This window comes from Calonectris borealis, chromosome 3, assembly GCF_964195595.1.
Source record: "Calonectris borealis chromosome 3, bCalBor7.hap1.2, whole genome shotgun sequence".
NCBI classification, from domain to species: Eukaryota; Metazoa; Chordata; class Aves; order Procellariiformes; family Procellariidae; genus Calonectris; species Calonectris borealis.
In genome coordinates, this window is record NC_134314.1 from 88,313,758 (window position 1) to 88,329,962 (window position 16,205).

A 16,205-nucleotide genomic window follows, 5' to 3' on the forward strand; every position below is an offset into this window, starting at 1 on the left:
TCATGCTTTTCCCTACCACAAAAGTCCCTTTTCCAAAAAAAAAAAAAGAGAGAGATTTGAAAGGATTGAGAAGCAGATTGAATTAAAGACTTAAGACTTCAGCAACTTGACAAAAAATAAAATACTGGGTTATCTTTACAGAGAATATTGGTAAACACAAAAATTCTTAAAAGACTGATTAGAAAACTTTGCATGAGACTGGTAGTGTACATGGTAACATTCTACACAACAATCATAAGCCTTTTTATGCATATATTTTTCTTAAGTTAATTTTTTTTTTTTTTAAGTTTTAAGGTAGTCTCAGTTTAAACATTAGATTTAAAACTCTTAAAGGCATACTTAGTTATTGGCCACTTTGATAAAGCCATTAAGACTTCAAAAAAGCGATCCTATTTTATCATTTGATAACAGACAATGAGGATATTTTGCATTTATTAAATAAAACGAAGAGCTCATTTTGCATTCCTAATCTTTACATTCATAAGCAAAAAATAATTCCTCTCAATGTTCTTCTTTGCAGTCTTCCCAAACTGAAAGGCAACACTTTTCAAAAGCTGCTTTCAATAAACAATTAAAATAAAGGGTAATGACTAAGAGTAGCTCAACATATGATCAAACAATCAAGTCTTCATATTTTGTCCATCACTCTCATTCAGATTAAGAACTGCATAAAGAAAAATATTCCTATTTCACCATGATCAAACACGGTCATCTATACAGAGATTAGCATACCCAGTATGCTAATGAAATAGTACATCTGATAAGTAGCCTTTAGAAATGATTGCGGCAAGCAGGCCAAAGAAACCGTAACCAAATTGTCTTTGGGAAAAAGCTTCCTTTAATGAAAGCTACAGAAATACTTCCTTTCCCCCTACTCCATATCGGACTATATTATCAGACTATACTATTGCCAAGATAAGCAAACAGGAAAATAAATAAATAAATACAAATCAGGCATTGCATTCAGGCAGAATGTACTCTTAAAGAAGCAGTCAAGGGCTTTTCCTCCTCCACTTCCTATTCTCACTGCCTCCATCATGGCATATTCCAAGTTATTTTGTAGGCTGTGTATGACGAGGAGGTTTTATTTGCATTGGCCAAGTACCGACCACAGTCCTGAGCACTACTGAAAAGACAAACACCACTTTGCAAATAAAATTGGACCTCTTAACCTCCCAAGGGTGGTGATTTCACTTTCCCCAAAATTGTGAAATATATGGGGTTTATTCCATGTCCCAAGTTATTTAGCAAGATTAAATTAAATTCAAGGCAATGCAAATTTTTTCTTCTTTAATACAGGGAATTATTTACATTGTGGGTATGAAGATAAGAATACTCTCAAAAAAACCCCATGTATTTAAGTTATTTTAACATCTATCTTCCGGTTTTCAATTCCATTTTATTTCTTGACACAATGCATAAGTAGACAGAACATGGAAGTGGAAGTAATAGAGAACAATTATTGAAATCAATGTTACTGATCTCCACATCCATTCGTAGTATTACAGATAGATAACTTGAAAAAGATATTCAATTATTATTATTTGCTACATCTCTACTGTAACATGAAAAACATATTTATCATATCCAAGGTAGGCTCCATACAAAATATTTGATACATTCTTCCCTCTCCCTTATGGAATGCTTTGGAGCTTTTTACAATTATTCTCAACAGCCAAGTCCACAGATGTATTTTTCTTGGAAATACACTAAGCTGTTTGTTCCAAGATCAGTAACACAGGCCCTACTGAAAAAAAAAAAAAAGTTGGATGTACTTATTTTACAAAACAACCAAAGGCTCAAAATTTTTCCTTAAAGTTAAGTGATGTTTGCTCTAGACAATCCTCACTGACTGAAGACAGGAAGAGGGTGTGTGCGTGCACAAGCATAATAAAAGCTCATTGATACTGTGTCATAATTAAGCTGTGCTACATGGGTGTTCTACAAAGTATTTAACATCATGACAAGCTTAAAACCAAAATTCTTTAAAAATTAGCATGGTAGCTGTGATGTAAATGGAGCAGTTTTCTTCAGGTTCAGCACTTTCCAATCTCAGCCAATAATACGGGACTTGATTTTTAAGATCTTTTCCTGATGGGAAGTCGTCTTCCTGGAGATTCATACAAAAATAGAGTAAAGCAAGGCTTAAAATGACTTATGTTTTAATTATTTATTCAGTTCTTTACTCACATCCCAGATCATTCAATAGAAATCTAGTCTTGCAGTTTGGAGTATAGCATTTCTTTAATGTGTCCTTCCCATCTCTCTCCTTCCCATGAAATGAAACTGAAAGGTAACAAATACAACACTAACATTTTCTCAATGTATGATCACGTGAAAACAGCTGCCAAAAAGACAGTACTGAGAATTTAGGAAGACACAAAGCAGGGTCTTGCACAAACAAGAATACCCATTATTCTTGGGTATAAATAAGTATTACTTACTGCAAAGACTTTAAACCAGTCTGTAATCAGTACCTAGCAAATGGTTTCCCTGGAGAGAAGCTATTCCACATTTGCTTGCAGGGCCTACTCGCTCCTTTCTTGTATGCGGTCAACAAACGGGAATATAGCTACTAGCATAGTAAGTCTTAATTCTATTTCTTACACTATCTCTTATTCACTAAATGTGATCAGTTACATGTGAAATTGTCACTATAAACTTTTAGAATTAACACATACAGTGAGTATGCAGCTTGACATTTTTATGCAAGGACTTGTTTGAGCAGGTCAACCCCTCAACTAAATCACAATCAGAAGCCCTAATTGCTATGTAAGCAGAATATTTTCAGGTGGACCTTTATAAGCTGGTTTAAGAATGACTGGTGATTTAAATTTGATTTGGTACAACATTAGCATATGTTTTGCAGAATACTACAATGAAAATCTGGTTAACTTCAGAACACTTGGAGACCACTGAAAAACGCTTTTATTAGTATCATACTATAAATATTTTTAAAGGCTGTTAAATTAATGCAAGTGTGCCTTTCAATAGACAGAAATCTGGAATTCAAGTAGTTCTATGGGAGGAAACCTATATAGATTTTCCTTTGTAAGTTCAATAATTTTGTTGCCTTAAAGAAAACAAATAATAAATAAAAGGAAGAGATGTGAAAGGGAAGGCTAAATGGGAAGAGCTCTGAACTCCACACTGCTCCAGACACGGAACCAAACAAGATGAAGTGATAGTATAACCCCATCCACAAACAGGGATTGAGTCATCCCTTTCATCACCACTTTAGTGAACAAGTTTGGGGGTTTGGTTTTTGTTTTTTTTTTAAGAACTACCCACAGTCACTACAGAAGTTACTCATTTTATGTCTCCAACAAAAAGATTTGACTGGGAACTTAGTTATGCTCAGCTGCATAAAAAGTAAAAGGTATATTAAGCAACACTGACCATGTTGCTGCAATAGAGAAATAGTCTGCTGGTTTACCAAAAATATTTTAAATCATTTTAACGTGAAACTTAATACAGACAAAAGCATAAGAAGTTGAAAGACAGATCATCATCAGTTCCCTTTTTAAAGGTTGGAACAATTCACATCCTCTGGTCCTTAAATTACTCTACGTTTTCATGGTAAGTTATTATCACTATTGGTACCCACTGAGCAACACTTTTGATAGTTTAATAAATAACACCTAACATCTTAGAGTAAATTAGTGCTGTATTTCTGTTTGTTTATTTTGCCTTGGCTCTTCCTGGATTTTATTTCTTGTATATTTCCTATTGAAAAGATAGTAATTATTTATTTAGTATATCTGTCACATAGAAGACTAATATTATCTCTTGCTTAATCTAAAATAGCCCAATTGTAGCCTTCATTTTATTTCCCCAGACATATTTTTAAAAGGCATGTTTCTTACTTCAAGCAAGAGTGTGTATTTTTAAAAATTATTTACATTTTTTAAACTGTGTTCTCCTTCTACCACACAGTTAGTAATTAAAACTCTTACTGAACCCATTTTTAGTTACCTGAGGAAGTGGGGCGTAAGCAGTCACTCTTTTTCCACCAGCCGCTCCTCCTAACAGCAAGCTTTGGAGAGCTGGAGGTTTCAGAGATACAAAGCTCCTAACAGTTTTGGGAGAATGGAAGGCTGAGCAGAACAAGTTCAAAGGAACAAGTCCATCATCCCACTGGCAGAAACACAGTGCTACAAGTTCGACACTTCCCACCTCCTTCCAGCCTGCTGGCCACCCTGCACTCGCATGGCTCCTCTGTGCTCTGCCTTTGCAGGATATTTGCCATTCAGGTTATCTTCCCCACAGAATATTGCTGGTTCCCAACCAAGTGGGTAAGAGCGAGCACATGTGCATATTGAGGTTCAGCACAGTTTGGGATACAGGACACAGCCCTGAGAAACCAGACATTACTTGTCCTCCCGCATATGTTTTTCTCTCCATTTTATCTTAATAGGATTGCTTTACTTTGAATCAAAAGCAAAGTGCTTTCCCAATGTTGCCAGAAATTTGGAATTGCTTTTTTCCTTTAGCCTTTGATGTACATGCCATGTACTATTCCAAGTTAGAGGTAGGGAAAGAGAAAGCAGAAACATGTTCCCTGTACTTGGTCCACAGGACAAACAGGTTGAGGGCCATCCCATCTGGGCACACAAGCATTTTTAACAGAATGAGTACATTCTCATGGTATTGCAAGTATAAACACACAAGCACAATAATGGATTAAACAGAAGATGTTTCAATAACAAAGGTCCAACCATGTCAGCCAATACATCCATAAAAGTCAAGCTCTACAGTTAGGAACAGCTGCTCTAGAATATACCAGTAACTACCGATCTGCAATCTTCTGCAGAGAGAAAGGCAGTTGAAATTTAAAAGAATACTGAATAATCATGACAGAACAATTATCCTTTATTATTTGTATTTTAAGTCTAAGTAGTAAGAAAAACTCTATGAACAATGGAGCTCCAAAGACTGACTTTTATTCCCACTTTCTCCTCAATTTCAAAGTGCTTTTCAGATGTTTTTGCAAGTTTGGTTCAGAGAGAAAGAAAACACATTTATTTTCAAATCATCCACAACTTTTAATATCTGAAAAGGTGATAAAATTCCAGTGTACACAATGTATTCAGAATTTATAAAGAAATTGGAGCAGCCTCTGCCCAAAGTTTTACTAGCTGAAATGGCTGAATTAAATTTAAAGATCTAAATATAGGTACAGTTTACTGTCAGCAGTATGGGATGTGAATTTATAGTGTGGCACGTCTTCCTTATCAGCAGCTCCTGCATCTACACTTGCATGGCAGCAAATCTCAAGTAACTTGCTTTGTGTGAACTGCCTCGTGTTCCTTGCACATGCCACACAGGAGGAGTTACTATGGGAAAGTTAATACAGACAAAGCTAATACATAGATTATCCTGTCATAAGTTGCTTGCACGTCCAGAACGTCACTGTGTTGACTTATTTTCAACCTTAGTGTTGAAGACTCAACTGACAGGCAAATGAGCCTGTCATCAGGCTCATGATATAAATGCTAAACTCAAGAAGCTGCAGTTCCACACCAGCCAAAGCCAGTCCCACCGCTGTCAGGATCCCAACCCTCTTGCCCTGCCCCAGCCACAAAGTCCCGACTACTCCGTTTGCCTTGGCTGCAGGACTCACGTGGCCGTGCAGCTGAGCTGAGCTATTTCAGCATGTTCAACTAGTGGCAGACTAACTCGTGTGCTCCTCTCCACTCCTGCAAACAAATGAATGGTTCCAAGAAGCTGACACACAGTAATCTAGCCCCAAAACAAAAGGAATGGGGCTATGCAGCTACGGGTGGGAGAAAAGGGAAGAACCGGGCAGGACCAGGACAGCCAGCAGCCAGTTCTGCTTAGGCTGCTATGAGAACGCAGGTCAATTACACCAAATCCACTCAAGCCTCATAGGAATTTTTATGTTTAGACAGATCTACAGCAACAGTAAGAATTATTATTCAAATATAAATTAGTTTTTCATATTACAGATTAAAACTATATACTTTTAAAAAAGTTTTAGTGTGTATTTTTATTCTTTTTCATGTGCCTCAACCGTTTTTTATAACGCATCATAAACCAGTGATCAAATCTTTAGTCTCTCACCTCAGGATACACTAATGTTGTCTTTTTTCTATATCTGCCTTAGATCAGTGATCCCAAATGTGAAAGAAAGGAAGAACTCTTATGGAAATAGCTATACAAATAAAACAATACAGACATCTTTGAGTACAATTTCTTTTTGAAGGTAGGGCATTGTCCCCCAAAAAGCACAATAGATAAAAATAGTAAGGCATAATGCTTTTCTTGGTTTTGGAATGAAACTGCACCAAGGGAAACACCCATAAAATACTGGAACTCAAGGATCTTAATCTGCTAAACCTAGTCTTCTCCCAAAATGCTGTTTGAAGTAATTTTATGAATTGCACTAAAAATATCACTATGTTTGCCTTTTTTTTTTTTTTTTTTTTAACTACATTAAATTTCAATTTGCCTTAACTGGGCAAGGAATGACTCAGGACTTCCTGGTTCACTGTCATGTTTTGGTATTGACGTTTCAGCTTTTTTTTTTAGTACCACCTTACAAAGGACCTTACTATGTGCTATAGTAAAGCTGACTAGACAATATAAAAATAAAAATTAATTCACCTTGTCAGACATTTAAGTAAATACCCAGTAATATTAACTGGACCAACTGAAAATGGTTATTGTGTAGGGTACATAAACCAGAAAAAAAAAAAATAGAATTAGAGACCATGAAAGCAATGTCAGAAGCTCTAGCAGAAAAAACCTTCTTGCTTCTTAACAAACTAGAGCTCAAGGCATGATGAATAAAAACTTTAAAACATTTCTACTATGTGCGGGTACTGAAATGCGATTCAGACATCAGGAACTGAAATTGTTAGATAACTTAGTTCTTAGTTCTGTTACAAACACTGACCTCCTCAAAGCACGTAACCAGGCAGCATTTTGAAACGATACACTTGCAATGATAATCCTGCAAGAGATCAATGCAAACCAGACTCTGGAGTATCAGTCTGCCCTAAAGGGGGAAGTTGACTGTTGCTATTTGCAGTTTCAGCAACACAACACCTGAACGCATTTAACTTTGACAATTGAAGTTGCCAATACAGTATGCTAAAGAAAATGCAATCAGGCCACAAAAATGGAAAAAAAGCAAGGGTGTGTGTTTGTTTACGGAAAGCTAGAAAAAATACACATGCAGGATGCAAGACAATTACATGTGATTTAGAAGCTGCAAATACTAAAGAAAGAAATATTTATTCCAGGAAAAAAGAAAAAGACACTATTGGATAATGCCAAGCAATAAAAGTTCCTATAGCAAGCTAAAGAATATAATGCAATAGCATTATATTGGGCCTTGCACTGTTGTGTAATAACAGATCCTGCTACACATAGAAGTCATCTGCAGTACCTGAAGATTCACTGACTTCACCAAGACCTGGGGCAGACAGACCACTTACCCATGCTCAAGGAAGTCAAAAATAGAATTTTGAATGAGAAAAAGAGTCAATGAAACAAACAGGGTATGAAGATTCAGCACAAAATAAATTCCATGTGGCAAACTACGATTAATAGAAGCAACAATACATTTTCTGCGATGGCTCCCTTATTTCAAACATTATTATTGCCAAACTTTAAAAAAAAAAAAAAAGCTTGTGACATCTCTGGACTTTCAAGTGATTGACTCAAGCTATGCCCAAGCTTAAGGTCCAAGCTTAAGTTGGGCCTGGTATTTTTTTGTGTGAATATATTTTTCCATTGCTCATTCTTGGGTTTTTTGGGGTTTATTGTTTTGTTTTGTTTTTAACTATTTAGTCTTTTTTGCAATACACCTATTGACTATATCAAGCTACTCCTTTTCACTAATTCCAGTTCTGTGCCAGCAACATTAGCTTTCTTGCTGTTCTCCAACTAGGAAGAAAACTGAAGAGAACAAAGCTATGCAGTACCATCCACAGAAGAGGAAGAAGTAAAAAAAAAATTAGCATGTTCATTAGAAGTCTCTCTGCAGCTCCCCATAAAACAAGTAGACACTATTCTCTAAATTACGAATCTGTTTTCAACAGATGAAAAACAAGCCATACGCTTCCATTCTTCAACTGGCATTTCAGACCTTTATGAATTTGTGCCTATTTTTGATATGCTACATAAGCTATACATGTAGGACTGATACTGGGCATGCAGTCGCACCTCTCAAAAGAGCACTCAGCAAGAAAAAGTTACATATAGGATTCCTTGCAATATATTACGACTGCAATTGGTCTAAAAAGAGATCACAAGGTGTATTTAGAAGCTGATGAATTAAGATTTGATTAATTAAATATGCTACAGAATTTGTGATCCAAATGGTAATAGTTAAAACTAAAACCATTTATTTTAACAATCAGGCATGAATTATGACAGACCTAGATTAATTTCACTAAGGTTGCTGAAGATTCAGGTTAGTGTAGACTTCACCAAAATAAAGACACTACCCAATTATCCCCAATATGGCCCAATAAAATAATTAGCATGATGTTTAAAGGACCATTAGAGCTTGATGACTGAGCAGCATTTAGAAGAAAAGTAGTTTCTGAACAAGACCTTTATTATGTTTATCAGCAAGAACTGTAACAGTAAAACACAAAATGACCACAGAGGGCAATATCATCTGTAACATGAAAATATTGTGGTGGTTTCATAATTATCAAACAGTTGCGATCATTCTTCAAAACCCTCTGCTAATCCAAAAGCTAAATGAAAAAGAAGTTCTGGGTTCTCAGTGGTTCCTCAATGGCTTCCTGAATAATTTCTGCTTACAATTCAAAAAAGATTTGCAGTGGCCAGTTTCACAGTCAACTTAAAGCTAAAATTCAAGCTGTGTTTTTGACTTGTGAATCACCTTGTGAATCACTTGTGAATCCTTCTAAAAGGAGGAAGGGTTGAACCCTCATATTACATGACTATCCCCTTTGGAAACCAAGTACAATAAAAAGAAAAGATTATCGTTTAAAGAAAGGGGAGATGGGTGAGCAGAAGTGTAATCTTCATTAACCTCACAAAACTGGGGTGGCTTTTTTGTAATAACAAAAGTGCATAGGAAATCAAGATTTTAATTATTAAATTAAGCTGGTATACAGCTGAACATGTATAAGAACAGAAGGTCTGAAAAATATAAAAGGCCATTTTTATTGAATTGCCTTTTCAAGACATAGCTGAAGAAATGCAGATCAAGTAGAAGGAATAATCCTTAATAAGAATGACACCTGACTCAAAAGTTCCAAGCAGAAAATAGATGGACACTAGCAATGCCTTAGCAGAAAATACCATATATGCTTACACCTTTCTTATCCCTCCCTTGGCACCAGGTTATAGCTATACTTGCAGAAAAGATGCTGGGTTTGAGCCAGACCACAGGTCCATCTATGCAGCCATTCTTACGAAAATTCCAAAGGGAAAAAAAAAAGTAAAACTACAATATTACTCATTAAGTGTCTTCTATTTAGTAAATTAAATTATAAAATTAAGTAGACTAATTCCTGACATCAATGTTCCTGCAATGATGTAGCTCCACAGGACTAAATAATCAGTTAAGTCATGGGGGGCAGGGGGGAGAAGGTGAGATTAATGAAAACAAGAAAATCGTATGTTCATGAGAAAACAGAGAAGATATCACTTCCTGCATTTTTCTTCCTAATCTTGAAATGTAATCCACAACAAGAAGACAAGTAAGAGATAATTGAAAAGGCTTTGGTTTTGAACACAGAAGAGAACACATATTTAGATGGCCAAATATTTGCAATTCAATAGAAAGATCATCAACAAAATTATTTAAGCATGTCATTTTGAGGGAAAAGTCGAAAGTACATCTGATTTAATGCATTCAGTGTATTGCTACTTTCAGACCATAATGGTTAGCTAATGGATTGATTACAAGTTCTGCATGCAATACCACAGCTGAAGACTAACAAAATACCCTGTGCACAAAGAAACATCTTGGAAATGCCAGGGAGTGGCACCACTTCTGTTATTATTGCGCTGAAAAGCTCAATAATTGCAGTTCTTCCTGGAAAGAAACAAAGTGAGCAGAACCAGAATCTCATTTGGAATGAGGTACAAAATGAGATGAGATCTGGAAAGCCCACCACACAGACTTTAGAAGATTCAGCTATTTGTCAAGGAAGATACCCTCTTAGTTTCATGGAAAAGATCAGAATATAAAACATTTTAGTTCACAAGAATGGAAACAAGTAAACAGAGGACCCTTTTGCAATAAACACAGCAGAACAAACTGAAGAAGCTAGACTGCAAGAGGGCTGCAGTTGTTGGACCTAAATCAGCTCACTAGGCCCACCAGTGGATGATGTTGGAGCTCTAAAAAGCACCTAGCTAAGGAAAAGTCTATTTTTCAATAAAAATTTCTAAGAGGAGAAAAAGAGACGGAGAAACAAAGTTGACAAATATGTCAGGCTCACATGGGAAAAAGCTATCATGTTTTATTGAGCATTCTATTCAGGGGATGAAAAAAAGAGAAGATGCTCCATATCTCTGGTTTGAATGAATAAAAACAATTTCTCTATACCAAATAGCAATTCACAAAAATCACGCACTTCAAAACTAGTAAGTAGGCAAGAAAAAACTATGAAAAGATTTGAAAACTTACAGTCTTAAATTCTGTGAAAGAGAAAATACCAATATTAGCTTTGCACAAAAATCCTGCTTTTCCTTGTACAAAGGCCACACCACTTAACAGAACCACTTCTCCTCCCTTTTTTCATATCTACTTTGCAGAGAAACATTTTTTTCATCCAGTGATATGTTCTGAATGTTTAGTCTGTGGCTGTGGACATTTTACATATCAAGGACAGTAAGTGAAGGCTTGCAATAAGAAGAAACCCAGTATGTTAATTATTTTGTTTTCTTGGATTCACACATAACCCACCCCCTTTCTGACCGCAGCAGTCTACAGTGGCACAGGGGACAGCCAGACAGGACAGCTAAGCAGACCAAATATATCTTTGCTACTGGAAAATGGAGTATTCCCTTCTTTCAGGCGTGACACTGCTGTCCCCATTCTGTGTACTTGCTCTGGCACTCATCTGATCACACAATAAGATAATTCAATTTGTTAACCCAAGGGAGGAGGGGGAAAAAAAAAAAGAATCAAGCAAAACAAAAAGAAAAGGAATAGTTTTCTGCTGGGTTAGTGGAGTGAACCAACTTCTCATGTACTTAGAAAAGTACTAAAGCCACTGCAACAGAACAGTACAGCCATGCTGTACCAAAAGCAGAGGAGAGTGAGTAACTGGGAATACTCCATGCAGAAGCATTAAGATATGAGAACTGCTAGTCAGTCTCTTTAACGTGCACCTACTCCCAGACTTACTTCTTATCCACCATTTAAGAGCCTGCATGATACACTTCAACTTCAGTGACGCAGCATTGAGTACTTTCCCAAACACAGGTCTCCCTCTCTGAAATCTAATTATGTCAGCAATCTACTAAAACATCTTTGCGGGTTTTATTTGAAACTTCTAGGACAAGCTGCTTTTGACATAATACATGATAAAAAAAATACAAATATTGATTTAAAATATATGGGTTTTTTGAAGGTCAAACAAAATTTTAATTAAAAACGTCATTCTAACTACAAATGCACCTGTAAAATAAAAACAGCCTCCCAGCTTTTTGGGGGTAGAGTGGGAGAAACTAAACTACAAGAGTGAGCCAAGTATTTGCAATTTATTTCAATATTTTTATGGATGTATAACTGTACAACAGACAGATACACAAAGTTGTTTGAACAAGTAGTTTGTACTCTCTTCCCACCCTAATTTGCATGCGTTATGTTACAGTTTAAGTCACAGGATCACGTACTATTTTTCCCCAGGACACCTGCCTCATTCAATGCACTGGATGGACTCCAATCCAGGAAAGCATTAGCATTGTGCACTGAAGGAAGCTGCTCTCTGTAGACCAGTCCGTTGAAAATGCGTGGATACACAATGATCAATACTAGAACGGAAGAAACGCAGGCATTCGGCAAAAGCATTATAATCCTAACAGGGACAACGAAAGACCCCCACAGGCTCACTTAGCTGAAGATGTGTATCTTGTCTAAGATACACATATCTAACACTAGCTCCTAGCTAGCAAATTTGAAGCTCCATCCCCCAGTAATAAAGAACTTTCTTTTCTCGAATTTCAAACAGCTCCTGGTCACAACCATATCAATTTTTACTACATTATATAGCATGTTCTACCAAGAGGGGGAAGTGCATGCCATTGTGTCCTTTTACAACCTCACAAGTGCTAGAAGCAGATATGAGAATTTCTGCAAGTAAATTCTGCTCTCTGCACGGATTCAATGCCTGACTCCCCTGCTGAAAATTTTCTAAAGGAAAACCAGAATTTCACAGATTTTCTTGGCTTTCTAGCTAAAGTAAAAACAATCTGTTTTACCTCAGTTCCACGCTGTCTCCAAAGCTAAGAAATGCAGCGCTGACACAGAAATTGTCTTTTTAGGAGACTCAAGGAGATACTACAGTATCAATGTACATTAAATACCTTTTTCCTGCATTTGCAAGAACTGGAAATGGTACTTCAAAAATCTATCTCTTGCTACCCATGCCTCAGATTTCATTCCCGTCACTCAAGGAAGCTTCCTTGCTCCCACCTACAAGTGAACATAGACTTTTCCAGTTCACTTTCATAACCCGCTTCTTTTCTGGCTTGTATGGTATCAACAGAATTGTTAAAAAACTCTGCCTGCCAAGCCCGTTACAGCTGATGAAGCACAATATAGCAAGAACCCATTCTTCTTTGCAAAAGTAAGTCAGTTAGAATAGATATGGGAAGCAGTCACCTGTCAAAAAAAAAATGCAGTACCATGATAAAGTAAGTTTGGTAACAACTTTTATGCCACAATGCTTCTCTTTAAAAGAATTAAAGAAAACATTTTTATCTGATCCATTACAAATAACTTTTAGATTCTTGAGATTTTGACAAAATTCTGTGTATCCTCAGCTACACTATTCTATTCAGCCAGCCTCCCTGACCTCCTTCAGACAAAAAAAAGGAAAGCAAACAACAACAACAAAACATTTACATGAAAGTGACAAAATATTTTAAAAAAATAATGATCAAAGAGTGAGGGGAGATTCTTTGTGGCATTTATGTTTAACTTTTTTCCCCTTTAAGTAGAATTTAAAGTTGAGGAGCTTCCATACTAACAGAGTTCAGTTCCAGTAAGACAGACTTCTCAGCATCTGGACATAAAGTAATTCCCAGAGGAAATTAATCATAGGAAATCACAGCATATTTAATCATGTCTTGGTTCAGTTTACAAAACCCATCCCGTCCCACGTATCATTTTACACAGCAAACCCAGCGCCAAGAACACTGTCACAATGTCTTGAATGGCATTCCAAAGGAGAAAAGATGATCATCGCAGTGCTAGATCAGGCTTTATTCTTTCGAAGTAGTTAAATATTTTATAAGTACCTTTGCTTTCACCGGGAAGAAAATAACTTCTTCAAAGTGGATGCTATTTGTAATCTCTTGTCATAAGAACGCAATTTTTATGTATCTTCAACTCATCGGCATAGCATCGACATTTCATTTTTTTCCATCAAGCCGTAAGAACAGATGGACTAACTGTCAACTCATCATAAAAACGCCCAAAACGACGCCCCAAAGGCTGGCAACCAGCGCACGCCATCCCCACTCCTGTCACCAGCAGGCTCCCCTAGGCTGGTACCCACACCTACTACGCCCAACGGCCACCGCACGCGCTTCGCCCAGCCGGGCTCGCGGGAGACGTACGAGCACCTCTGCCCGACGCCGCGCCACACGCCGGATCGGCGGGCGGCGGGATGCAGCGGGAAGCCCTCCCGAGGAGCGCCCCCACCCCCCCCGCCCCGCCCGCCCGCCCGCCCGCCCGCAGCCGGCGGCGCGCGCAGAAGCTGAGGGCGGAGGAGGGCTCCGCCGCCCGCCTCGACGCCAGCTTCCCCTGCTGCAACACGCTTTCTGCTCGAAAATCGCCATCGGGTTTTTGTTAGCTCAGTAACCCGTTCGCTTCCACGCCAGAAAGACAAAGTGGGCCCGGCGCTTCTTCTTGCCACCGGGAACAAAAAAAACGGTTACTGTATGTTTTCCCCGGGAAGAGCCTCAAGAAAGAAAAGATCACGCCTTCAGGAGAATATTTTTGAATGCAAGAGACCCGCCTCGTTGGGTGAAAATACGCAGTAAGAGAAAAGGCAACAGCAACTGCTTTTCTCCATCATCCTTCTCAGAAGACGTTATTTTAAGGGGTCGGGGGAAACGCCGCATCTCAAATGAACGGCATCAGTGATTTTTAAATCTGCAGAAACACGCCGCCTGCAGCCCCGGGGCAGTTTGTGAAATAGGGGCAACCGAAAAAAAATCAGACCTCTGGAAACGTCCCCTCGAATCACGGAAATCCGCCTGCGGGAGGGGAAGGCAGGCTGCGAAGCCCCAGTACCCGCGCCGCGGGCGGCCGGGTGGGTGTGCCGGCGGCGGCGTCCCCGGCCCGGCGCCCATCGGGCGGCGGGGCGGAAAGGGGCAGGGGGACGCGGGCAGCGGCATCTGGCAGCGCCGTCCGCATCCAGTCCGCGCCGATGCCCCTGGGGCAGCGGCTGCCCCCCGCCACCGGTCCCGCCGCGCTTACGAGGGGGAAGGCAGGCGGGGGCGCGGAGCAGCCTCCGGACCCAGCGGGGACGGGGGAAGGGGAGCGGGCTGTGGCCGGACCGCGCTACCGCCCCCCTCCGCCGGGCGCAGCCCCCGCCGCACGACGCCGGGGCCCGGCGGGCGAGGGCCGCCTGACACAATAGGCACCGGGCGGATGGTGGGGCGGACAAACGGCGCGACCCCAGTCCCTCTCCCCCTCACGGCTCCCGCCCGACCCGCGGCCAGGGCGGCAGCATCCTCACTCACCCCTTCGAGGAGGCTCGCCGCGCCGGGGAGGGGCCGTCCCTCGTGGTGGTGTCGCCGCCGGTGCTCACTGAGCCGGCATTCCCGCGGGGCGGGGGCGGGGCGCTCCGGTCGGTGTCCCTCTGGCAACGGCTCCAACGTTATTCCCTGCACATAGCGGCTAACGGGCAGAGCGGGGCACGGCACTGCGCAGGCGCCGCCCGAGCTCACACAATGCGGGGGGGGCGGGGGAGGTAGTGCGCAGGCGTCAAGGGCCGAGCGGCGGAGGAGCCGGGCTGCGCCTGCGCCAGCTCTAGACAATAGCTTTCTCCGCTCCGACCGCCGGGCGCCCCTTGCGCATGCGCCGGAGTACGCGGTGGCGGGAGGTAAACAGCGCTTCCCACTCCTATCCCCCGCGGCCATGACTGGACCTGCGCTATACCCAGCCACTGCGGACCCGAGGACGTAGGCGGAAGAGCTGCACTGTGCGCAGGCGCGAATGCAGCCGCAATCCACAACAAAGGGGAAAGAGGAGGCTGCGACCGTCCTCCTCCCGCTGCCGGCTGTGCGAGACGGGCGGCCAGCGGGGACTCCACCTCCCAAGGGGCACAGCGCGGCGCGCTGCATGCTGGGACCTGTAGTTTTTTGGCGTAGCTGGGGCGGGCGTGGCGGATCCCGAGCGTTGCCACGCTCAGCTGTGGCGGGCGCGGCCGGTGGCGGGTAGCAACGGCCGACGCTGAGGCGCCGGAGGGGCTCCCCGCACGCATTGTGGGAGTTGTGGTTCTTCCGGGAGCCTGTGGCGGTTGCGGAGCGCGGGGAGGCAGAGCGGGTCGAACTACTGTTACCCACCAGCGCTGCGGGGCGCCGCGGTGCGAGGCAGCGCCGGCTGCTTCCCCGGGAGCCGGCGGCGTCCTCATGCGGGCGCCCCGCGGGGAGCCCGCCCTGGAGGAGTCCCTGGAGCGGTACCAGAGGCGCCTCCGAGGTGAGCGGGCACCGCGGCGGCAGAGCGGCGCGGGGTGCGGGCGGGCTGCTTCTCCCGCCGGCCGGTCCCGCCTCAGCCGGTGCCCCGGTGCGCTGCTGCCGGCCTGGGTTCTATTGGAGGGTTCCGCCGTACCCGGCTGTCCCCTACCCCGCTCAGCGCCTGCCGGCGGGGGCCGGCGGGACGCCGGGTGCCCGGCGAGGAGCGATGCCGGCCCGTGTGCGCCGCTATGGTGGTGCGGAGCCGGGGGGCGCGGGGGCCGGGCCGTCCCGCCACTCTCCGGGGCGGCCGGGCTGAGACAGCGCGGCCCGCG

At 41.8% G+C, this 16,205-nt stretch overlaps 2 protein-coding genes across 15 annotated transcripts in view; one reads left to right on the plus strand and one right to left on the minus strand.

Moving 5' to 3' along the window:
* The window catches only part of CEP170 (centrosomal protein 170), a 105,094-nt gene extending 89,882 nt beyond the window's left edge, over positions 1–15,212 (minus strand). The window contains exon 1 of the mRNA XM_075146544.1: positions 14,938–15,212. The gene's annotated coding sequence lies outside the window, so the exon portion shown is untranslated. The remainder of the gene's footprint in view (positions 1–14,937) is intronic.
* Positions 15,213–15,369: 157 nt separating this feature from the next.
* Positions 15,370–16,205, plus strand: part of SDCCAG8 (SHH signaling and ciliogenesis regulator SDCCAG8) — a 118,411-nt gene continuing 117,575 nt past the window's right edge. For all 14 annotated transcript variants that reach the window (XR_012673089.1, XM_075146549.1, XM_075146550.1 and 11 more), the window contains exon 1: positions 15,370–15,895. Coding sequence is in view for 4 of the 14 variants with exons in the window: in XM_075146546.1 (XP_075002647.1) it covers positions 15,829–15,895 (67 nt within the window). In the remaining 10 variants the exon portion in view is untranslated. The remainder of the gene's footprint in view (positions 15,896–16,205) is intronic.